This window comes from Mesocricetus auratus, unplaced genomic scaffold (genome assembly GCF_017639785.1).
Source record: "Mesocricetus auratus isolate SY011 unplaced genomic scaffold, BCM_Maur_2.0 Super-Scaffold_100007, whole genome shotgun sequence".
NCBI classification, from domain to species: domain Eukaryota; kingdom Metazoa; phylum Chordata; class Mammalia; order Rodentia; family Cricetidae; genus Mesocricetus; species Mesocricetus auratus.
In genome coordinates, this window is record NW_024429191.1 from 33644622 (window position 1) to 33668969 (window position 24348).

The 24348-nt window shown below is 47.2% G+C and overlaps 1 protein-coding gene across 6 annotated transcripts in view; it reads left to right on the forward strand.

The window, feature by feature from the left end:
* Positions 1-24348, forward strand: part of Acsl6 (acyl-CoA synthetase long chain family member 6) — a 57694-nt gene that overhangs the window by 16555 nt on the left and 16791 nt on the right. For 4 of the 6 annotated variants that reach the window (XM_040748654.1, XM_040748656.1, XM_040748651.1 and 1 more), the window contains exons 2-17: positions 84-304; positions 1231-1345; positions 1934-1998; positions 2904-3005; positions 3409-3508; positions 4214-4392; positions 5418-5450; positions 7036-7087; positions 11859-11932; positions 13873-13950; positions 15333-15467; positions 15909-16043; positions 17335-17430; positions 18530-18602; positions 22093-22181; positions 23263-23379. In XM_040748654.1, coding sequence (XP_040604588.1) covers positions 84-304; positions 1231-1345; positions 1934-1998; positions 2904-3005; positions 3409-3508; positions 4214-4392; positions 5418-5450; positions 7036-7087; positions 11859-11932; positions 13873-13950; positions 15333-15467; positions 15909-16043; positions 17335-17430; positions 18530-18602; positions 22093-22181; positions 23263-23379 — 1664 coding nt within the window. Of the gene's footprint in view, positions 1-83; positions 305-1230; positions 1346-1933; positions 1999-2903; positions 3006-3408; positions 3509-4213; positions 4393-5417; positions 5451-7035; positions 7088-11858; positions 11933-13872; positions 13951-14007; positions 14086-15332; positions 15468-15908; positions 16044-17334; positions 17431-18529; positions 18603-22092; positions 22182-23262; positions 23380-24348 lie in introns of all 6 variants that reach the window. The other 2 variants (XM_040748653.1, XM_040748657.1) reach the window with 2 other exon arrangements.

The following is a 24348-nucleotide window of genomic DNA, read 5'->3' on the forward strand; positions in this document are numbered from 1 at the left end:
CCCCAGGGACTGACCATCTACTAGCACCCCTCCATGGCCTGCCCATCTGGTCTCCTCCCTCATCTGTCTCTTATTTCTTACAGAGATTGCCCTCTCACTTCTGGAGAAGATGCAGACCCAGGAGATCCTGAGGATCCTGCGGCTGCCTGAGCTAGGGGACTTGGGCCAGTTTTTCCGCAGCCTCTCAGCCACCACCCTCTTGAGTATGGGTGCCCTGGCTGCCATCCTCGCCTACTGGCTCACTCACCGGCCAAAAGCCTTGCAACCGCCATGCAACCTCCTGATGCAGTCAGAAGAAGTGGAGGTGAGCAAAGCAGGAACCATCCCATCATACAAAGTCGCTCCAGAGGGTAGAAACCAAACCTGGAGCTTGTTTGACCCCAAGTGGTCCAAAGAATCCTGGTGTGCCCTGGTAACCTACAGCAGCCTTGGGCAAGATCTCCAGCAAGATGGTCCTCAAACCTCTACAACATCAAAGGAGGTGCTGGGACCACTAGACTCATATAGCACTTTGAGTCCTTCCTATCTTAGCCTCGTTTATTTACCTCTTCCCATCAGTTTAACACTTAAACATCCTCCTCTGCTTTATTAACTATATGGACAATAGACGGAGTCCGACCTTGACCACTGGGCAGGCTAAGCATGTCCTAAAATTCACTCCCAAGTTCCTGGCTGATAGGAGCTAGAGCTGAGTTCATTCCAGAGTCCTGCTCCTTCATAGAACCTGGGCTCACAATTGACAGCAAGGAAGAAGATACGCTGACTTGCCAACAAGGGACTCGTGATATTTGCTTCTCCAAACTTATGGTTATAGATTTTGTTGTTTGGGTTTTTTTTGTTTTGTTTTGTTTTTTTGTTTTTGTTTTCTCAAGACAGGGTTTCTCTGTATTGTTTTGGCCGATGTCCTGGAACTTGCTCTGTAGACCAGGCTGGCCTCGAAATCACAGAGATCTGCCTGCCTCTGCCTCCCAAGTGCTGGGATTAAAGTCGTGAGCCACCAATGCCATGTGTGTGAGACACTCTTAAACTCGTTCTGTATGCTGGAACTGGTTGAGTATGGATGCATCCAGACAGGGTATGTATGCTCTGGTGTGAACAGACCACAAATATGAGTACTTCTAAGCCTCAACTATGTGAACAAGGAATGCATTCAAGCTGTGTATACACCAGGGCCCATTCCTGATGTCCCTGCCTGCCTCAGCCAACTTCTATGGTGTATTTGGCTTCTAGGACAGTGGTGGAGCCCGGCGATCTGTGATTGGGGGAAGCACTCAGTTGCTTACCCACTACTATGACGATGCCCGGACCATGTACCAGGTGTTCCGCCGTGGGCTTAGCATCTCAGGTGAGGAGGAGTATATGGAGAGTTGTATCAGGCACTGAACAGGTCTCTAGCATAGTACTAGGGACACAGGAGTGCCCAAGTCAGCAGAGAGACTTGCATGGCTCAGACTGATTTCAGCTCACTTCAATGTTTCACACTGACTTTCTGATGTCAGGCCTACTCTGTACACCCCTATGGGCAGTCCCTGGGGTTGTTGTATCACACTGTCAACCTCGGTTAGATACCTCATAGTCTCGGGGTATGAGTCAAAGGGAGGCAGTCACAGAGGACCATCCTGCTACCTTCTCCCAATGACCTCCTCAGGTTTAAGTGCCCTTTTAGATCTCCCATAGGAACGGTCACATAAATCATAGTAGGAACTGGGTACAACTTTATCATACCCCTAGCTTCCCAAAATCTGGGGAGAAGCTGTTCTTGCATTCTTGTGACCTTCTTGGGCCACAACAGTGAGATAAACTGCTCAAGGGAAGTTTCCTGGACCCCGAGGCACCCACAACACATGATGTCCACCCTGTGCTTGGTGGACAGGGGCAGGAGTGAGTCCACTTACTGTCCTCCCTGACATAAGGCCCACTTGTCTCTCTGCAGGGAATGGGCCCTGTCTTGGCTTCCGGAAGCCAGAGCAGCCTTACCAGTGGCTTTCCTACCAAGAGGTGAGTGAGAGCACAGGCCTCACCTGTCTAGCCCTGCAGATCTGGTGCCCTGTTGGGTTGGGGGAGGCTTAGGAGTACAAGCTAGGTTCCAGGGGTCTCCTTTCTGAAAATTAGTCTTTACATTGAAAAGATTTACATATGAATTCAATGACTGGTTTATCTGAACAGGTAATGAGAAACTGCTTAGTGATAGTCAATTCAGATGCTATCTGTGGTAAAAGGAAATCTTTCAAATGTGGTAAAAAAATTAAATGAAGCCATAAAGGTAAAATAAAACAGTAAAATATACAAATTCATGTTCGATATTAAAGAATCTTCTTACTCAAAATCTTTGGAGAAATGTATTACACTGAAAAATGTACCCATTTGAAGCCTGATACATAATGTCTGAAAGATCCTTTTTTATTTTTATAGTTATTTTTAAAATCTTTGATAGTGTCATGATGTATATAATGTGTTGAGTTGCTTTTGCCTCCCCTTACCCCCTCTCATCCCACTGAACTCCTTCCAGACGAGCCCCCCTCCTACCCTTCTGTCTGTATAGTTTTTGTGACCAACTGAGTTTCAGTAGGCTTGTCTTCATGGGAATTGGTAGGGGATTAGTTATAGGAACATGAACAACTTATCAGTGACTACACCCCCAGCTGTTGACCTGGGACATCTCTAGGGGATAGGTGGGGCTTCATGAACCCCTCAACATCCATGATATTGACAAGGGGGGATCACTTTTTATTTCCTCCCACCTTCCCACCTGATTCCTCTCATCAGCCTCAGAGGCTTTCTGCATGCCTGGGTAGGGACCCCAGAAGCTCAGACAGACTAGTAGGAAAGCTGTATGGACAAGCCCCATTGAAGCCTCCCCCTTTCTCCACCACCCCACCACACCCCCACCCATCTGTGTGCAGGTGGCCAACAGGGCTGAATTTCTGGGGTCAGGCCTTCTCCAGCACGAGTGTAAAGTGGGCACAGAGCAGTTCATTGGTGTTTTTGCACAGAATCGGCCAGAGGTAAGCATCAGTCTGACTGCTTTCAGAGGCATCAGTAGACTAGGGATCAGAAATCTTGTTTCCCATCCCCCCCCTTGGTAGGACCTGGGATCTGACAAAAAGTGGAAACCTAGGGCCATGACGCTACCACCTACATCCCCAGCTCTTCCCTGCAGCAGGAATGGATGCCCTACCCAAGCCCCATCCACACTGTACTTGGAGCCATAGGGGAGGAAAAAGTTATGATGAAGAGGCCCACACAGGGTCAGGCAGTAGATTTGGTCTGTTTGTACATGAAACCTAGAGGTTACACACTAGCATAGAAAGCATGGTCTAGGGGTCTTTGGGCTAACCTCAGCACACACTGACTCACTGGACCTATCTTATCTCCTTTCTCCCCAACCCTAATTTTGCATTTTTGTAGTGGATCATTGCAGAATTGGCCTGCTACACATATTCCATGGTGGTGGTTCCACTCTATGATACCCTGGGTCCAGGGGCTATTCGCTACATCATCAATACAGGTGAGCCCCCACTTCCATTCACTCTGAATAAGCAACCAGCCCTCGTCCTCCAGCCTCTTAGGCAATACTGATTGTTGGGAATTCCTAAAAAGCATTTTACTTCAGTTCTCAGAAAACACTAAGGTATTAGCCAGATATAATGAAATTTGCCTGAAATCCCAGCACTTGGAAAGTTGGGGGGGGGGATCAAAAGTTCAAAGCCATCCTCCATTGCATAGTCAGTTGGAGACCAGCCAGAGCTATGTGAGAGTCTGTCTTACAATCTAAAAGACAAAACACAACACTAGGGGCTTACATGATGGCCCCTGACTTGTCCTCTTCAGGCTAAACTGTCCTTATTCAGATTCACCCAAAGCTGCCTTCCATAGGTCTCTGATGCCATGGGGGAGCTTCTAAGAGGCCATGGCTATGTCAGGGTCCTGCAGCGTGGCATCATCATTGCCGTGGCAGTAATATCGCAGGCAGACCTGGGCTGATGGGAGCTGTCTGAAGAAAAGCTGAACTATCTGCTTTAGGATGTTTTTACCTAAAAGGCTTTCACCAATGACTCCTCCTATTACTCAACGGTGCACATGATACACGACCCTCATAGCCTGTGTTACACACTTATTTACACACGAGCTGGCATAGTAGCCCGCCTGACCTGCTCAGTCCCAGCCTGCTCCCGCACCTGCTCAGCCTGACTCTCCCCTTTGGCCCCTGCAGCGGACATCTGCACGGTGATCGTGGATAAGCCTCAGAAGGCTATACTTCTGTTGGAGCATGTGGAGAGGAAGGAGACACTGGGGCTCAAGCTGATCATCCTCATGGAGCCATTTGAGGACTCCCTGAGAGAGAGGGGACAGAAATGTGGGGTGGACATCAAATCTATGCAGGCCGTAGAGGTGAGAATGTGCATCTAGGGTTTTTGCTGGGTTAGACGGCTGGCTGCCAAATCACAGCATTGGCCTCCCACCCCTCTCGTGCCTTCAGGTGGCTGTTCTGGGCCATTTGGGTGCATCAGTGGCAAGACAAGGCAGGCTTTGCAAGGAATAGTGGAGGGAGACTTGGAGTCAGTGCTTTTAAGTATCCTCTAGATTGAGACTCTGAGACTGGCCCAGTCAGTGGCCCTAGGCACCAACAGATGGATGATAGCACCAGCCTCAGAGGCACTCACATGGTCCCTCAAGTTTCTTTATTTGCAGAAGGTATAAATGTGTGTGTACCACAGGACTGGATGGTCCAGGAACCGGGGGAGGTGCTTGTCAATAGGACCCAGACCCTCCCAGCAGCCAATAGAATTAATGTTCTGTACATGGCCACCCCAGAGGCATCAGATTGGTGGTAGTGAATGGGCTATTAGAGTTGATGCAAGGCATCCTGGCCTCCTGGGCTTCAGGTTTGCTCAATAGCTTTGACCTCTACCATGCTATATGCGATGTAGATCCTAAGCCCTCATGTTGTCCTCATGCCTCTGTCTGTCCTTCACTGCACCCATGACCCTGTGTACTTGTAACCCTTTGTGACATTAGCCACACCTGCACTGGAAGCCTCTCTCCTTGCCTCCCTACTGCCCCCACCAGCACTGACTGTTCATCTAGAAGCCTGTGAATGTTCTCCAATATGTCCAAAATGAAGTGGTATGTGTATGGTACCTGGCTTCTCCCTAAGTATTAAGCTCTCTGTCTATAGCATATGGAGCAGACTTGTGGTCCCTCAGCAACCTCCCTTTTTCCCAGGAGCCTCAGTCTAGAATATGTCTGAGGAGGGACCACTCAAGTGGCATTTGTCACCACAGTCCATGTCCAGTCAGGGATCCTAAACTCTGGGCTTGGTGTAAGAGCAAGGCCTACTGTGGTGAGTGATTCTGACTTTCTAAATTTCATAATAACCTTTGAGCATTTTAAAAAATAGTCTTTTCTTTTTTCAGGACTGTGGCCAAGAGAACCACCATGCCCCTGTGGTAAGCTAATCACCCAGCAGGATGGTGAACAAGATAATGAATAAGACTGGTTCTTTTGGAGCCTCCTCACTGCACAGGGATGAGTGGAGAAGCCAACAAGTACCTCCATGTTAATAAGCAGCTCCTGTGTGCAGCCAGGAGTGCCTGCCCAGCTGCCCAACAGTGCCATGGGCTGAGAGCCCAGGGAAGGACTGAGGACAGCAGTCAGGTGTTGGAAGGGACAAAAGGACATCTAGTCCTGGCCACCCTTGGCTTTCTTGTAACTTTTTAATGGGGAGGTCTTGTTTTCCCTTATCACCCTTCAATGTTATAAACCCCATGGAGCATAAGATGAACAGAACCATCCAAGAACTAGAAGTGGACCTCATGGCCCAGGGGATTTTGGCATCAGCTGTCTTTTGTTTTGTTTTTAGTGTGTGTGTGTGTGTGTGTGTGTGTGTGAGAGAGAGAGAGAGAGAGAGAGACTATGTGTGTGTGACTCTGTGTCTGTGTGCATGCACGCATATATGCATGCACACACGCATATCCATGTTTATACATATATAAGTGTTTGCACAAGTGCATAAGAAAGTCTGGCATCAGCCTCAACTCATTTTCCTCAGGCACCAATCTTTGAGACAGGACCTCACAACTGGCCTGGATCTTGTCTTGTAGACAAGGCTGGCAGGCCAGGAAGCCCATCAGTCTGATGGTCTCTGCCCCCAAGCACTGAGATAATGAGCATGAGCCACCACTCTGAACTTTTCCTTGTTCATCTTCATTCATTGAACTTTTCTGGGTGCCATCCCATGTGGTCCTGTCCAAGGTCAGGTAGCCATAACAGTCTCTGTCTTCTGAACTTGGCATTGAAGGGAGAAGTTCAGGTTTCTCACAAGGTCCCTGGCTTCTTGGTCCCCTCCTGCCTAGTCTTTCCCATTCCCGTGCCATCTCTGGTGAGCTTTCTCATACCCAGGCCAGAGAAAGTCATAGCTCTGCTTCCTAGAGCCCTCCATGAGTACCCTGAGTACTTTTACATCTCCCCCACACCAGACTCAGCCTCAGAGAACTGTTCCATGATTTTTCAGCATGCCTTGGGTCCAGCACCATGGGTTCTGTGCCCACAAGTCCCTCCCAAAAGCTTCCCTAATCTGGATAAATCTTTCTTGCTTTCAAATATCACTTTAGGAATCTGTTCCCTGTGTGCACACGGACTAAATGGGCTCCTTCTAGTGACCTAGAGCCATGGGCCCGGTGCTGCAGCGAGGGCCTGATGTACAACTTGGGATGTTTTAAACAGCTCAACAGCAAGCCATGCCTGCTAGTAATGAAGGGTCTTTGGCTTCTGTAGCCCAGACTCTATGTAGATCTCTGCTCAGGCTGGAGTAGGGAAAAAGGGACCAGGTATGAGGTTGGTAGGACACACATATATCCATGTACTATGCTTCTTTCCTCTTTCATGGGGACTTACCTGCCCATCTTTCCAACTGTAGCACACAGGAGTATCTAACGTGCCCAGCACACCATTAACTATAGCACATATGTGGGGCTGGGTTATAAAGTAGTTCCACTGACTCTGCCCAACATATGTCTCTTCTTGCTCCTGCAGCCCCCTCGGCCTGATGACCTCTCGATTGTATGTTTCACGAGTGGTACAACAGGTAAGTAGAGATCCAGATCACTAGCCATGACTACTTGTTACTTATCTCTGTTCCTGGCTGTCTGGCAGGAGACTTCAGGAGTCTCTTGTGCCCTCTGTGGTATGGACTAAATCTAGTCCCGGTCCTGGTCCTGTTTAGCTACTGCTGTTGTCTCCCTTCTGCTTCTGCCATGGACCATTCTGGGCAAGGCAGGACTGGCCAGATGTAGAAAGATGATGAGGGGACTCAGCACCTTCTATATCTGGGACAATAGACTCTAGCCAGCACAAACTGGAGATGGCCTCTGCTCATAGAGGCATTTCTCTATGAGAAATAGTTCTCCCCTCTGTTTTCTGCTCCTGCCTGTGTCAGAGACCAGGGACGGAGTATAAGCTTAAAAATCCATCTCTACCACTGGATGAAGTACCACGAGTCAAACACTTAAGCCCTCTGCTGTCACTGTCCCCAAGTCCTCACCTGGGAGGAGAGGTTTAAAGGTGCCAAATAAGATGTGGTGTGGGATGTGCAAAGACAGCCATGGGCAGGATTGCCAGGAAGAAGACATGAGCAGAAACTTCTGTGCCCGGTGCTGACCAAGCAGTGTACCAGCAAGAAGAATCTGGAAACACTTCCTGGAGAAGGTACAGTTGCAGCACTTTGCAGTCTACAGAGCCTTGTCCCTGCTTTCACTGTGCCCCTCAGCAGGGTCTGTGAGGCTAGCAGGCTTGACAGCAAACCAGCTCCAAGAGATACCAACCACCACATGGAGACACCGGGAGCAGCCACCTGCCCTTTGAACTGCCAGCCCGGGGCCCTTGTCACTGCTCCTCACTCATCTGATGACTTAGGGAAAGTCTTAGTTATTTTCCTGTTGCTCTGATAAAACACCGCGACCAAGGCAACTTATAGAAGGAAGGGCTTATTTAGTTTTCTGGTTCCAAAGGGTTAGAGTCCATGATGGTGGAGACAAGGCAGCTGGGGTCTGAAGCTCACACCTCAAACTGCAAGCAGGAAGTGGGGAAAGCAAACTAGCAGTGGCATGAGTCGTTAAACTCTCAAAGCCTGCCCCCCCCACATTCTTCCTCCAGCAAGGCCACACCTCCCTAACAGCCCAAACAGAGCCACCAAGTATTCAAATGCCCTAGACTGTAGGAGGCATTCTCATTCAGACTATCACAGGAAGTTACTTGCCTCACCTTGAATGAACAAGAAGTCCCCAGCATTCACTTACAGACCAAGGACTGGCCAGGGGGCTGTTACCTAGCATCCCTGAACCTTTTACAGGAACAGCCTACACAGCATTTGGGAGACCCTTGACCAGTCACATAAACCTGGTTATGCATACTAGTAGATCTTGATGGCGTGACTTTATTAGATAGGGGATGGGGATGGATTCTTGCCATTAATTCATGCGAGTTTAAAGATTTTTTTTAAAAAGCTATGTTTTGTTAAATCCTCTAGAAAAGTAACATAATTCCCACCCTCCAGAGCCAGCACAGAATTTAAAAAGTGCCCTTCAGGCTTATGTTGCTTTTATTAATGCTAGTATAAGGATATTTTATGTTGCTTTTAAATTAGCACTTCCTGAAGTCTTTTTTGTGTTGAGTTTATATATATATATATATATATATATATTGCTTTTAGCTAACGCCAGGTTTTTAGTAGCTCATTGGTCAATGCTGCTGCCCCTTTATCTGGAGAAGTATTATGCTGCTGGCCAGGTAGAAAGCACAGCTGTCACTTCCAGTGCCTTCCCAGCTGTGGATTCATCAGAAGCCAACCTGTCCTTACCGATCTGTGCAGAGGGGACACATGCATGGGTCTAGAAAGCTGCTCAGCCTTCTGCTTTAAAGCCACGGCCGGTACCAGGCAGCTCTGAGATAGCAAGCAGACTTTGGCCTGAAATCATCCCTCTGGGCCACATACTTGGACTTCCTTGGATTTAGGCTAAGCCTGTGTTGTGCCTCTTACATCCATCCTCTTGTCAGCATGTCAGCCACACTTGTCCTCAGTGTCACAGCGTAGCCACATGCTTTCTTTGCAGGCAGGATGTCTGGCTGTCAGCCTCGATGAAAGCTGCACTGTTCTTCCAGTGGGGAAATGTAAAAAATATGACCTGACAGTGACATTTGGCAGGATCTTCCAGAGAGAGGGCCTTCTAGCCTGTGGTGGGGATGTCCTAGAATCAATCAGTGCTTTGGAGCCCTAGTCAGGCCAGAGGAGAATGGAAACCGTCAGTGCTGTCTGGAGCCAGGTTGTACCCAGTCACTGTAAAAACACCTGCTGATGCTCTGGGAGATACCTCAGCACTCTTGCTAACATAGACTTGGAATCACATGACTTCTCTTCAGTCTCGGTTTCCATGGATATTAAATGAATACACTTTGTTCCATGGATATTTATTGAATACACTTTGTGCAAAGAGGGTTAGCTTCTGAGTGGGAACCAAGAAATAGACAGAAGATCTTGTATCACTGCAACATTGACCTGGATGGGGGGCTGTCACTGTACCAACAACAAAGACAACTGAGGAAAATCTGCAGTTTGGTTCTGCAAACAAGATTGCTCATAGGTCTGTCTAGGATGACTTTTGTTCTCCATGTGAGCAATTGGAAAACTCTCTACACCCCGTTTAAAATACATGCTGCTGGACATGTAGGCTCATCCTGAATCTGAGCAGCAGGCAGAGCCTTCCGAAGACTAGCCTCACACTTCCTAAGGGGACCTTTGTCATCAGCTTCCAGGCTCTGTGATCAACACTTACTTCTCCTTCAGCCTTTGGGGTCAAGTGTAGAGCTGACTTGTGGGAAATAATCTGAATGTTTCTGGGAATATTTTAAGAGTCCTATAAGTTGCTTGTAAAGTGACATTTGAATCTGCAAGAAAATTTGTGTTTCTAAAAGGTCTGAACTTTGGCATTATGCTAGAGAAGAAAAGAGCGCAGAACTGAAGAGCTGCTAACACTGTCAGTGTTGGGCCTCATCTGAGAAGGCTATGGAGAATTTTCATCTATAAAGGCAACTTTCTCTCCTGAGCCTCAGTTTATGTTGGTCATGTACATGTCAGCCAGCCCCACAGACCACAACTCTGTGGCACAAGGACCTATTTTGTGACAGCTCTGTTCTGTAAATGGCATCTGGAGAATGATCCTTAGAAGCTTCCAGAACCTGAAGGTGAAAACTGCCAGGTGACTCTGGGAATGTTTTAGGGCTCTGAGATTCAGTAGGATTTGAGTCTGGAGGGTCAGTGAGGGGGATGGCATAGGCTCAGCCCTGAATAAGCACTGGGATAGTCAAGCACAGCCGAGGCAGGTCCTTTAGGCCTTGCTCTTCTCAAAAGGAAGACACTTTGACAGCCACCTATTAGGTAACAATAGTCTCTTTTCAATAACACAAGCTTCTGTGTCCCCCCAGAACCATCTGTGAAGTTGACATCACGGGTGAAAGCCCCAGTGTACAGGTTGAGACGTCACCCATCCTCAGCAGAGGACACCTCTGTCACTTGAATTAAAAGATGAGACTTTGACTGGTGCCAAATGGGCCAACTGCAATATGAGAAAGCAGGCTGCAGGGGATATAGTTATGAGAAAGAAATTATTTTTATCTCTTACTAATTTCACTTGATCACGGAGGGAAGCTCTCTTTCTCTCTCTCTCTCCCTCTCCCCCTCCCTCCCTCCCTCCCTCCTCCTTCTCTCTCTCTCTCTCTCTCTCTCTCTCTCTCTCTCTCTCTCTCTCTCTCTCTCTCTCTCTCTCTCTCTGCCCCTGGATAAATGTCTTCCTAGTCACTATTGGTTATAAAAATATCCTATGGTCACTACAAGTCGCAAAGGCTGAATTCTAAAATATAAGTGACAGTTTGAACTATGGGTTTGGCATGAAGGAAGGGCATAATCCCCCATCCTTCTCCCCTCTCTGCTTCTTCTCCTGCTCCCCAACCTTGTTAGTGGGGGATTTTGCCTCTTCCACCAGGTTTAACCTGGGGGACTAAGAATGAGGAAGTGGGTTGTGGAAGTTGGGAGATGGTCGAGGAAAAATGATTAAAACCTATACTTTCATTGATGGATACTTGTCTGAGTTCTTCTGATGTAGACAGGACCTCCTGGCCTACCTGAGACCTCCTCCACCATAGCTCCTAGCTCCGTGTCACTAACTCTTCAGTTTTAGGGGGATGGAGTGTTTCTCATTGATTAACAAAATGCCTGGCAGACCAGCCTGGTGAACAGGTTCTTCTAACACAGCATCCTCTCCATCCCCCTCAGGCTGACTCCTGACTGTAGACTGCCTCCTACCTTTGGGGCCTCATTACTTGTTTGCAATCACTGGGGCCTCTTCTCTTTTCTTACTGGGTTCCCTAGATCATATTAGCATCCATGTGAGCTTGGGTTTCAGGTCAGGACTGACAGAAATGACTCGGTGTAAACCTCTCCAAAAAAATCATCCTCACCAGTCTTGCTTCTTTCTCTCCATTTTCAAGCCCCCCTTTTAGGCAAAAGTCACATAGCATGTAAAATTAGCAGCCTCTTTTTAAGACATAGTCTCAGTCTATAGTCCAGGCTGGCCCTAATGCACAGCCTTCAGAGAACCGAGATTACAGATGTGAGCCCCCATGCCTAGCTTAAATTAACCATTTAAAACTTGTTGTTAAATCTTTCAACATTTTTAAATTTACTTTATGTAGGAGTTGGGTGTGTACACCCATGTCATGGTGTGCTATGCTACAGTACATATGTGGAGGTCAAAGGGTAACTTTCAGGCTCCTAATTAATGTCCCTTCTTGCCTTCTGTTTTCAGGGAACCCCAAAGGTGCGATGCTCACCCATGGGAACGTGGTGGCTGATTTCTCAGGCTTTCTGAAAGTGACAGAGGTGAATAAAGTAAACTTCCTATGCAGGTGTTTCTTGAGGGGACACTTCAAGCTGTACTAGCAGGGATGTCTGACCTTTGGATATTTCCATGTGACACTCGTCTTCGAGGTGTTAGACGGTATTCCCAGTTATCATGAGATGAATGTAGGGAGAGGGCCACAGGTTGGAGGTGCTTAGAGTTGTGTTTTGTTGTTGTCAGTCTTTTAGGGGTTTGTAATTTGTCAGCTGCTTTCAGGCAGGAGTTTCTGTCCTCAATAGAGCAACTCCACTTTTACAACCACTTTTAACTCCAATACTGTTGTTTTGATTTTTTGTTTTGTTTTGTTTTGTTTTTTTGGTTAGGGGGTCTCACTATGTATTCCAGGCTAGCCTCAAATACCTGATCCTCCTGCCTCAGTCTCCCAGATGCTGGGATTAGAGGCATGAGCCATCAGACCAGCTTTTAATCCCAATGCCAAAATGACTCTTCCCCCAACATTCACTTGCTATCTAAAAGCTCTAAGAGCCCGGGGGGGCGGGGGTTGGGGATGAGCATGTAAACCTGCTTTTCATTTTTCACTTCAAAATAGAGCTCTGTGAGCTCCTGTGTGTGCCTTTGTTTCAAGAGTAAGCCTCGATGACTTGTTTCTCAAGCAGGCCAGGGTTTAATTTGGTCATTTTGTGTTTAAGGACTCCTAGAGTCTTGAGAAACAGCGGCAGCTGCTAATTGTAAGGCTGGGCTTAAAGGTAACTGTAAAGTCAACACAGCTTGCTTTCTTGGTCTGACAAAAGCATGTTAGTGTTATAACCAGTTAAGAAAGGAGGAGCTGTCCAAGGGTGGTAAGTATGTGTGTGCTACAGGGGCCTTCAGGAGAAAGGATGCCAGTCAGGCCATTTCTCCACTGTGAAAACAATCTCTCTCCGAGTGTGTGTTACATGGGGCTGTGGAGCATATACAGCTGGCCCTGAGATGCTTTGGTGGCAAACTGAGGCATGATTGCTGATGACATCAGGTTCCAAACCATGATTCAGGATCCCAAAGTTTGTCCGAGTTGGTTCAGAAGGCAAAAGGGGAGTGAGGACTTCCATGACAAGACAGAGAGCAGTTAGGTCCCACTAAGGAAATCCCCATGCTTTGCAGGCCAGAACAGTCCATGTCTTTGGGATCAGTCCCATCTGGAAGTCAGATGTGGGATAGTGCCCAGCTTGTGCTTTCTCCTTTAAGGAAGGCCCCGCTTGGGAGGCTGTGTCTGGCCACCTGTTTGTGGCTTGGCCTCTTCTCCCCTGTCACTCAGCCCAGCTGGCACAGATGAGATGAAGGACTCTCTGAGCCACTTTTTCTACAAGGACTGGAAAATGCCATCCAGTCAAGACCAGTCTCTGCTCGGGTGGCTGGGGAGACTGCAGCAGATGTCTCAGGAAGGATGGGGGGAGGGGGAAGGGGGAGTCAGGCTGGCGCCAACACCAACAGACAGGCTGACTGCAAGTGAGGTGCAGGCCTTCCTGAGAGGAGACTTCCCTGCGGAGCCTGGCTCTGCTGGTTTATGTGTGCTTCATGTGGCTCTTTGCTTCTGCAGATAACCTACACCCACTGGCGCTGCGACCTAACACTTCGCTTCCTATGCTGCTTCTCTCTCTCTCTCTCTCTCTCTCTCTCTCTCTCTCTCTCTCTCTCTCTCTCTCTCTCTCTCTCTCTCTCTCTCTCTCTCTCTCTCTCTCTCTCCCTCTCTCCCTCTCTCCTCTCACTCTCCTTTTTCCACCTCTCCTCCCCACCTCCTCTCTCTCTCTCTCTCTCGTCATTTTTCCTCTCATCTCACCTCTCTCTGTCCTCCCCTTCCCCTCCCCCACTCCCTGTCCACCCCTCCCCCAGGACCATTTTTCTCTTTATTGTTTTATGACTCTCTCGGTGTCTTCCTGTCAGTGTTTCTTTCCTTTCTGTCTCCCATGCCCATCACCTGCAGAAAGTGATCTTTCCGAGACAGGACGATGTGCTCATCTCCTTCCTGCCTCTGGCTCACATGTTTGAGAGAGTGATCCAGGTAAGACGCCTGCCTGGCTGACCGGGACTTGCCTGGGCTCCTTGTGTTTTCTTGCAGAGTCAGTGGGCTCCCACTTGTGCGGATGTGCACTTTTCCTATTTGCCTTTAGCACACATGTTTGAGCGAATGGTGCAGGTAAGGCCCTGGCATCAGGGAGGCACCCTCTGTGCCAAGAACCTCCACTTAGAGCAGGGTGTCACTTGTCGCTGCTGGTGTGAAGTAGGACTAACTACTCCATCCTTAGAAGGTAGCACAAGGGGCCAGCGGGATCTGAGGACCTTGGCCACCCTACCTGTCCTTCCTAGGAGAAGTGCTTCAGGAAACGCCCAGACCACCCACCTCCCCTTGCTCACAGACACACCTCGCTGGGCAAGGGCCAGGTCGGTGGCATCTGCTCCAAGAGCATTATAGATTTGCAGAAGTGCTCTGTGACAGACAACATGCTTCTGTTCTGTGACGCATAAACTCCTAAAAACCAGAATAAAGCAGTAAAATTGCAGCATTGAACTGCCATGGCTCCTAGGGCTGTAGATGTGGACTGTGTAAGACTGCTCCGGAGACAGGGCTTGTGGGAGTATAAAGAGGGCAAAGGCAGTCATCCATATAGGATGGTGGAGCCCAAGACTTTGCCATGCACATGTCACTCAAAGGACCAGCCTGTGAATGAAATACACCTTTCAAATACATTTCTGCTTTGTCTAGGGGGACATCTGCTCTCATGGGGCTTGCTTTCCATCTCTCTGGGCCTGGGTTAGAATGTCGGTTTTTGTTAGCTAGTTTTATCCAGCTGGATAAGTCTCTTCACCTCTCTAAGCTTTGCATTCCTCTTCCACCAATGGTCTTGCTAGAAATACCGCCTTCCTTGAAAGGCTGTCCCGGGCGTTAAGGTCCCTTGTGTGCTTCTGGCCTCATAGAAACCAGCCAGGAGCCCACCAGCTCTAGCACCCAAGGAGAATGGCACATTATGTCACAGTTGCAGAGATGTCCCTGGGAAATCTGCAGCCTCTTTAGGGACCTGGAGCAGACCCATTTATAGAGTGTGGATAGTAGAACACTTCATAGACCTGTGTTTCTAGTGGGGAGCGGGATGGCTCATGCCTAGGGTTAGAGTGGCTGTGCAAGGACAGGCACCACCAAGAACGTCTACTTCAGCATCATTCATTCCACTTGGCCTTCTCCTTAGGCCCTGCTGGGACTAGTGCAGCAGTTGTAGGTGGGTGGGTCATTCATTTGCCACTTTTCAGTGTCTTATGGCAGCAGCCAGGGCTGGGTGGAGTCTTGGGTGTTCTCCAGGGATGGCATAAATTTGGATAGCTCTGGCCTGTAGCCAGGAGGACCCACCCTAAATGACTCCCATATTCTTATCCTCTCTTTCCCTTCAGTCTGTTGTCTACTGCCATGGAGGCCGCGTGGGCTTTTTCCAGGGAGACATCCGCCTCCTCTCAGACGACATGAAGGCTCTCCGTCCCACCATCTTCCCTGTGGTCCCACGGCTACTGAATCGGATGTATGACAAGGTGAGTCTCACAGACTAGAAGGCTTCATGTTTGGTGGTGTGGACAGAGTCTAGGGCCCCAGAGAGGCTTTCCTTCCCTCCAACCCAGGTCTGAAAAGAAGCCTCCTTTCTTATGTTCCCTGACTCCTCCCTGTGCTTCCTTCTCTTGTTTTCTTCAGCCTCCAAAACTCTGGCTAAAGGGTTCTGACCTTCCCTCCCCTCTCCTCCCCTCTCCTCCCCTCTCCCCCTCTCCTCCTTTCCCCTCCTCTCCTCATCTCCAAAATGTTCCTGACCCTTGATAGTGCTAACTTTCAGTGTCACGCCACAAACCCACTGAGCTCTCCCAAGGTTACACTGGAGCATGGCTCCTCTGCTGGCTAGTCTGGGTCCTCTTCCTGGAGAATGTGGTTAGAGAAGCAAGAGAGCCAGTCCCTGAGAGCTGTCTCCTGCTTGTGCCCCTCAGATCTTCCACCAGGCAGACACTTCATTAAAACGCTGGCTCCTGGAGTTTGCAGCAAAACGAAAGCAGGCTGAGGTCCAGAGCGGAATCATCAGAAACAACAGTATCTGGGACGAACTCTTCTTCAGTAAGATTCAGGTAAAGAAACGAGGCTGTGAGTCTAGAGTGACTCTGTGCCCAATGGGTGATCACATAGGAGAAATGGAGAAGATTTTGTCAGAGACCTGTAATATGGTGAAAAAATAACTCTGTGCTCATGAAGGCAAAGCTTAACCTGCCATTGATATTTTAGGGCCATGATTTTTTTTTAGATATATTGCATTTGCGAAAAAGCAACCAGCATGAGAAGCCCCTAGGTTGTCTGTCCATGCCCTAGTGCATGGCCTCATAGCCATGCAATATGGGCAGCATGAGCTGAACTCCACAGGATGTTAAACAAACCAAAAGAGAGGACGAGAAGTTGGGAAAGGTGGAGGAATAAGGGATGGACCCCGGTGGAGTTAACAAGAGGAATGAGGAGTGAATGTCGTATGAGATTCTCAAAGAAGTAATTGAAAATATCAAATACATATGTGCACGCGCGCGTGCACACACACACACACACACACATTTAAAAGGCCCTCAGAAAGTAAGTCCTTTGGCGTCTGCCTTGCCTGTGTTTTCAGGCCATTCTCTCTACTAAGACACGCCTGGGACCTGAAGGCCTGGGCTCCCTTCCTCTTGCCATTCCCAGCAAAGTGGCTGCAATGGGTTTCAATAGCACTAGCTCCTCACCAGATGACCAGGAGTCCTCTTTCTCCTTTCTGGTGTCCTGACCCTTCAGCCTCTCCCGAATCAGGTTAGTCTAGAAGTGCCCCTTGCTGTGTCTCCACCACAGTCTCCATTCTCTGCACCACCCGAGGAATCTAGTTCATTAGTGGTATCGGCTCACTCTTTTTCTTGCTATTCTATTTTTAGCCATGAAAATTAATATTTAAACTCTCTTGGCTCAACTTACAGAAACCAAGTGTTTCAAATATCCTTTGTCCTCTGCAGAACATAGTAAATAAAGCATGGCATTGATTTATAAATGAGAAAAGGCAATTGCCATTAAAATGGAAGTTGGAGAAAATTGTCCTAAGTAATTGTTTTGGAGGCCTGTGAATAATGAGAGTGTGAGGAAGCAGCCGAGCCCTTTAAGGAGGGAGAAGTGTGGTATTTAAAAATAAGTGCCACATAGAATAAAGGCGCTCATCTCAAACCAGCGACAGGGTTAGACATATTGTGGGTGAAGTTGTCGACTGATTGAGTTTACTATTTGGAAGGGAAGAGGGCTTCCTCACCACGGAGCTTCCTTCCTGATCTGAGCCCCAGCATCCAGGGTCCAGTTGTTGAAAGTTGGCCTTGAATGAGGGCCATCTCAGGTGTCACAGCTCCTCTCTTCCCACAGGCCAGTCTTGGGGGGCACGTGAGGATGATCGTTACTGGAGCAGCCCCTGCATCTCCGACAGTCCTGGGATTCCTACGAGCAGCTCTGGGGTGCCAGGTATCATCACCAGGGCTTTCCTGAGTAGGGACACTGGGATGTGTGCTAGGCAGTGTAGCTCTTATACCCCCTAATGTACAGGGGAAGATCCCAGGGGCCCAAGCCTTTCATTCTGTGGGTAAGAAAAGCCCATAGCCAAAGAGTAGAATGGTCTTGCCACTTTTTGGGAATCCCCAGGTATATCCATGCTAGCAGTCCTTTACCTGGGACCTTGCAAGTTTTAGCAAAAGAAAAATGAATCAGACAACTATAAATGTATTCTTAGGGACTGGAGAGATGGCTCAAGAGTTAGAACACTCAAGCTCTTCCAAAGGACCTGAGTTTGGTTTCCAACAACCACATGGTGGCTCACAGCTGTCTGTAACTCCAGTTCTAGGGAATCCAATGGCCTCTTCTAACCCCCACTGTCACTGTACACACGTGGTGGGTATACACATGAAATAAATATTCTTGTAAAAATAAAAATATAAATGCATCATGGTGTTCTGAAGACTCTGTACTACACTGTCCCGCCTCTCTGCGCCCTACAGCCTTCAAATCATCCCCCATCTCAAAGCAAGAGCTTCAGGGAGGGAGAGCCCATTCCTGTGCTGTTATTTGGTTATCTCTAAGAAAAAAATCAAACAAACAAAACTATCCCTTCATTTATCCATTTAGTTAAAATTTGTCGAGTTCCTGCAGAGGCAGGATATTGTGTCATGGGTGCAGCAGGTCTTCAAGGGAAGTTAAACATGTCTGTTTTTTAAGTACAATGCTTAAATTTTTATGTTTTATATGCCTTGAACTCTGGAGAGGAATGCCAAGCATAAAATCAGACCTGTAGTAGTAGGTCTAGCATATTTATCTTGAATATGTGCTAGCCAAGTGGAAAAAAAGCCTATGGTTGAAATTTGGCCAGAAACCTTTATTCCAGACCACACAACCCAAGTGTCCATGGCAAAAAGCAGCAGCACAGCCCGACTGTATTCAGTTCCAATGGGGTAAGCTACTCAGGGCACCGTGCCTCCCACCATGCTGGGAGGCAAACTGACCAAGAAGAGACACCAGACAGCACTGGAACAGTGTGGGCCACATCATGGTTTCTGTGTTTTTATTGAAGGTCTATGAAGGTTATGGGCAAACTGAATGCACAGCTGGGTGTACCTTCACAACACCAGGAGACTGGACCTCAGGTAGGAGAGTTTGCGCATGTGTGTGAGGGGGGACACAAAATGACAGGCCATGATCCACTCCAAATCAAAATTCCCAGCCCACACACTCCCTCCTGGAAATCAAATTTGCAAAAGAACTTGAGGAACAAATGCAAAATAAGCAGAAAAAAATAATTAACAGTGTCTAGGTCTGGGTTGTGATACTGTGGATCTGATGGGTTTTTTGTTACAAATTTTTGCACCTTTTTGTATGTTAAATATGTTAAATTTTTTATTTGTAATTTAAAAACATATTGATTTGCTTACTTTGTTTATGTGTGTGTGCATGTGTGCATGCACACTGTGGCACACATGTAGGAGTCAGAGGACAACTTTCATGGGTTTGTTTTATTCTTCCGTAATGTGGATTTCTGGATCAAACTCAGATTTGTCAGGCTTGGCAGCAAGCATATTTGCCCACTGATATATCTCAAGATCCAGTCCTGTTTTCTGTCTAAATAAATAGAAGTTGTGCAAAATATAGATAACAAGATATAACTTCACATGATAAATACCTCTAATACCAGCACGTTGAGTTTTACAGATTCTAGATAATCACACTGCCTTGCTTATAGTCGTTTTAGAACTTTTTTTTAATAGAATGAAAGAAGTGGGCTATGAGTTGAATGTGATTTATAACAGAAAGATCTCTTTTTTTAAAACAATTATGTGTAAGTGTTTTGCCTTTGTGTACATATGTGCACAATGGGTGTGTCTGATGCCTGCAGGGACCAGAATGTTGGATCTCATGGGTAGTTAACTGCTGAGCCATCTCTCCTAGCTCCTCTGGATGACAATCTCAAAAGGAGGTTCATGCACACTCTCATTGTGAGGAGACTCCTCCTCCTAAGCAGACAGAAGTAGGTCTGTAGTAGTTAGCCCTTGGGTCATCCATCGGCACTGAACAAACTTGGAAAGCACTCAGCAGGAGAATTATTTAGGACTCTTCCCCCCTATTTGTGCTTACATTTGCTCAAATAGAAATTAGAAATTTTAGCCGGGCGTTGGTGGCGCACGCCTTTAATCCCAGCACTCGGGAGGCAGAGGCAGGCGGATCTCTGTGAGTTCGAGGCCAGCCTGGTCTACAGAGCGAGTTCCAGGACAGCCTCCAAAGCCACAGAGAAACCCTGTCTCGAAAAAACCAAAAAAAAAAAAATAAGAAATTAGAAATTTTAGAATTATGTGCAAGCCAAAAAAAAAATGCTAGTTAACGCAATAGTATTTCACAGCATCTTGAAACATGATAGATAGATTAAAAATGGAAACTGCATTTGACCTAGCCAGATAAGGAGTGTTTTGTTTTGTTTGTTTTGTTTTGTTAATGAACTCTGTCTCATTACACTCAAACCAGGTAAAGACTACTTCCTATATAAACTCTTTGGTCACCTTCCTGCTGCCAGATAGTCTTCAGGAACCATCTTTAGAAGCCATGCTCACTAATTTTAAAAAGTATTCAAAGCCAGATGGTGGTGGCGGTGGCAGCGCATGCCTTTAATCCCAGCACCCTGGAGACAGAGGCAGGCAGATCTCTATGAGTTCAAGACCAGCCTGGTCTACAAAGCAAATTCCAGGACAGGCTCCAAAGCTACACAGAGAAACCCTGTCTCAAAAAAAACAAAAAACAAAAAAAAAAACCCCAAAAATAAAAGTATTCAAATATTTATTTTTAATCATGTGTATGTGGGAGGTAGGGTATGTGCATGTGAGTGCATATGCCCATGGGGGCCAGAAGAGGGCATCAGGTCCTCTGAAGTAAAAGTTTCAGGTGATGCCAGGTGGTGGTGGTACACACCCTTAATCTCAGTACTTAGGAGACAGAGGTAGGCAGGCACTCGGGAGGCAGAGGCAGGTGGATCTCTGTGAGTTTGAGGCCAGCCTGGTTTACAGAGTTCCAGGACAGCCTCCAAAACAATACAGAGAAACCCTGTCTCAAAAAACCTAGAAAGAGATACAGAGAGATAGAGAGAGAGAGATACAGAGGGAGAGGGAGAGGGAGAAGGAGAGGGAGAGGGAGGAGAGGGAGAGGGAGAGGGAGAGGGAGAGGGAGAGGGAGAGGGAGAGGGAGGGTGTTAGGCCACAGCCTTCTTTCCATTCCTGTGGCACACCAGGTTTCAGGACCTTGGCCAGCACCTGTTTAACCGTCTTTGTTTGGCAAAAGTGTGAAGACCTCAGAGGCTAGTAGTGAATGACTAGATAAGATCTTGTGCCTGCAATTTGTAAGATCAACAAAGTTTGGAATTTGATTTTCCCCCCAGGGATGAGTAACTTAATCCTGTTTTGTTGTTGTTGTTCCTTGCTTACCTAAGTGTAGTGTTAAATCTAACAGCATCAATATTGCCTAGGTGCCTGTAAAAAACACAGACCCTTATGCCTTATCCAGACCTGAGTCCAGATCTTCATAGGTACCAATCAACAGCTTTACTAGGAGAAAAGAAACGATGACTTAATTTATGACCCCAAGCAAAAAATATGCCCTGATAGTAGGGAAAATGTTTAGTTTGGGAATAAAGACTCATGGAACCCATGCTAGCCTAGTCTCCTTATCCTCCAAAATCCATCTCCTGGATTATGCTATTATAGGTGTATACCACTATGCCCAGCTGGAAAAACATGTTTTGATGCAGGCACCATTGTAACACCTCCTAACCATGTGGATAGTGGACATAAGACTCTCATCTTACTCAGGTTTGTGCTATGTAAATTATGCCTGTCTCACTCTGTAAGGACCAAATATAAAGACCAGTGAGATGGTTCAGCCAGTGAAGGTATGTGTTGCCAAGCTTGATAATCCCTAGAACCCACATACTGGAAAGAGAACTCCTCCAAGCTATCCTCTGACTGCTGTGGTATACTACATGTGTACACACACACACACACACACACACACACACACACACACTATACTAATGAATGTAGAAAAATTAAGAGCCAAATGTAAACCAGGCATGGCGTGCCCGCCTATAATTTTAAGACTGGTAAGATTGGCACAGGTTCACAAGTTTGGGGCCAGACTTGGCACTAGAGTGAATTCCAAACAAACCTGTGCTACACAGAGAGCACTGTCTCAAAAATAGTCCTGTGTAATAAAAGAAATCACATGTAAAGGGAGGGTCGGCCTCTGCTTTCTCTGGAATGTAGTTTTGTCCTTAGTCCCTCCCTTTACATGTGACCAGCCCCTACATAAACGTATATTACTTGGGTCCCACAGCTCTGATTTAACCTGCTTGGGGTTCTGTTTCCATTTTGCTTTGTTTTGTTTTGTTTTCTTAGAGGTTTCATGTAGCTCAGGCAAGTCTCTATACAGCCAAGAATGACCTTGAGCTCCTGATATTCCCCACCCCCACCCTACGTGTCTCAAGTTGTGGAATCATAGGCATGCTCCACCATGCCAGGATGCTTGGCAATCTCATGGGGTGTTGAGTACCATCAGTGCTGAATCACTGACAAGTGTCATCTTGTTCTGGTGTCCTAGGGCATGTAGGTGCACCTCTGCCTTGCAATCATATCAAGCTGGTCGATGCAGAGGAACTCAACTACTGGACCAGCAAAGGAGAAGGAGAGGTGAGCTTAAGATGTTATCTCTTATCTCTATGGGTGTCACATATAGCCAACTGAAAGCAAAAACAGTGTGGGTAGAGCCATTTTCTCCTTACCTGTGTGCAGTTATCCACGTACTCCATTCAACCAAAGCCCAGCACTGGGACTGAGAGGATGAAATCAAGATTTTTAAAATTTCTGACCTTTAAAAAAGCTTCCCTCTCCCACATGACACCTGCTTGTGGCATAAGTTGCTGCAATATAACTTGTCTCATCAGAAACACGGCTATACTCAAATAGGCCAAATGATGTGGGCTGAGCTGGGCTGTTCTTGCTTAGCCCTAGAGAGTGGGCGGAGAAACAGATTATCTGTCCATGAAGCAGAGGGCCTGAGCAGCTCTGATAGGATTGGCCAGTCATCAGTATCTGTGGTGAAGGTCACAAAACAGCATGAGGGACTCCTGAGGGAGAAGAGGTAGCAAATGAAGAGAGGGTGGTCAGAGCAGGGGGACACTGCTTCAGAGAAGGCAAGGGGCAGGTCAAAGGGTAGAGGCAGCAGAAGCGTACTTCATGCCCTCTGGTCTGTCACAGTCTCCACAGTGACCTTCCAATAAATGAATAGCACACTTGTGTTACAAATAACACACTTGTGTTACAGAAGATTTCTTGTCCTGCCAGGTTCAGGTTCCACAGCCCCAAATAAACATCCAGAGATGCTATATTAATTATAAAATTGTTGGCTGATAACTTGTGCTTCTTATTGGCTAGCTCTCCTAAATTATTAACCCATTTCTATAAATCTATGTATTTCTACATGGTCTTGGCTTACCAGAGAATGCCTAGACTTGTTTGTTACTCCTTTGGCGGTCTACATGGTGACTGTTTTGGCGGGCTACCTCTGGCTACCTTTCCCAGAATTCTCTTTGTCCTGTCCTGCCTATCTTCCTGCCTCATTGGCCAGACAGTGTTATATTTATCAACCAATAAGAGAAACATATATATAGAAGGATATCCCCCATCACTTGTTCTCATGCCTGATGACTGTTGGGCAATGTTGGATCCCTTATATCATGAGTGAGCAAAGCCATGGTATTTGACCCCACAGATATGTGTAAAAGGACCAAATGTGTTCAAAGGCTACTTAAAAGATGAGGACAGGACCAAGGAGACCCTGGACAGCGACGGCTGGCTTCACACTGGAGACATTGGGAAATGGCTGCCGGTACGTACATTTGGAGGCTGGTGTTCCACATGTCAGTGATGAATGGGTGTGAGATCCAGGTCACTGAGGGGGCACCTCTCTATATGCACCCCAAACTTGTCCTGTCTCCTGTTTCTGTTGCCCCAGTGAAAGTGACAGTGGCCTGTGTGGAGGATAGAACTTGGGCCTTAAAACCAGCTTCCTGAATTTTATGAATTCCAGGAAAGGGTTTATTAGTATGTGGAGCCAGGTGGCAAATAGAAGGAGGTACATTTCTTGAGCAGATCTGAGAAAACCAGAGTCTTAGTTAGGTTTTTACTGCTATGAAGCAACACTATGATCATGGAAACTCTTATAAAGGAAAACAAATTTAACTGGGGCTGGCTTACAATTCAGAGGTTTAGTCCATCATAGTCATAGTAGAAGCATGGTGGCACACAGGCAGACATGGTGCTGGAGACTTAGCTGAGAGTTCTACATCATGACTGGCAGGCAGCAGGAAGGGAGAGTGACACTGGGCCTAGCTGGACTTATGAAACCTCAAAGCTCACCCCCAGTGATACACTTCCTCCAGCAAGGCTACACCTACTCCAACAAGGTCCGAAGTTCCAATAGTGCCACACCCTATGAGGCTATGGGGTCATTTTCATTGAAACTTCCATAGCCAGAGACACTGACCCCAGCTGAGAGGTTGGCATCTGGAAAGGAGAAATGGTGGGTAAGGGATGCTTCAGTTGTTTTAGCTCTGCTGGAAGTTGTTTCTGTCACCCTGAACAAAGGCCACACTCCTCTTTTGGGTCACACTGTGGCCCAGCTGTAGAAACTGAATATTCATAGAATTCTTTGGCTATGGCTCCCAGATTTTAACCTCATTCTCTCATCTAAAAATGACATTATTTATGTATTCTGTGTACCTGTGTGCTTGTGTGTGGGTGTGTACCTCGTGGTGATGGAGCGGTCAGAGGACTTGCATGCTCTGATTCTCCTTCT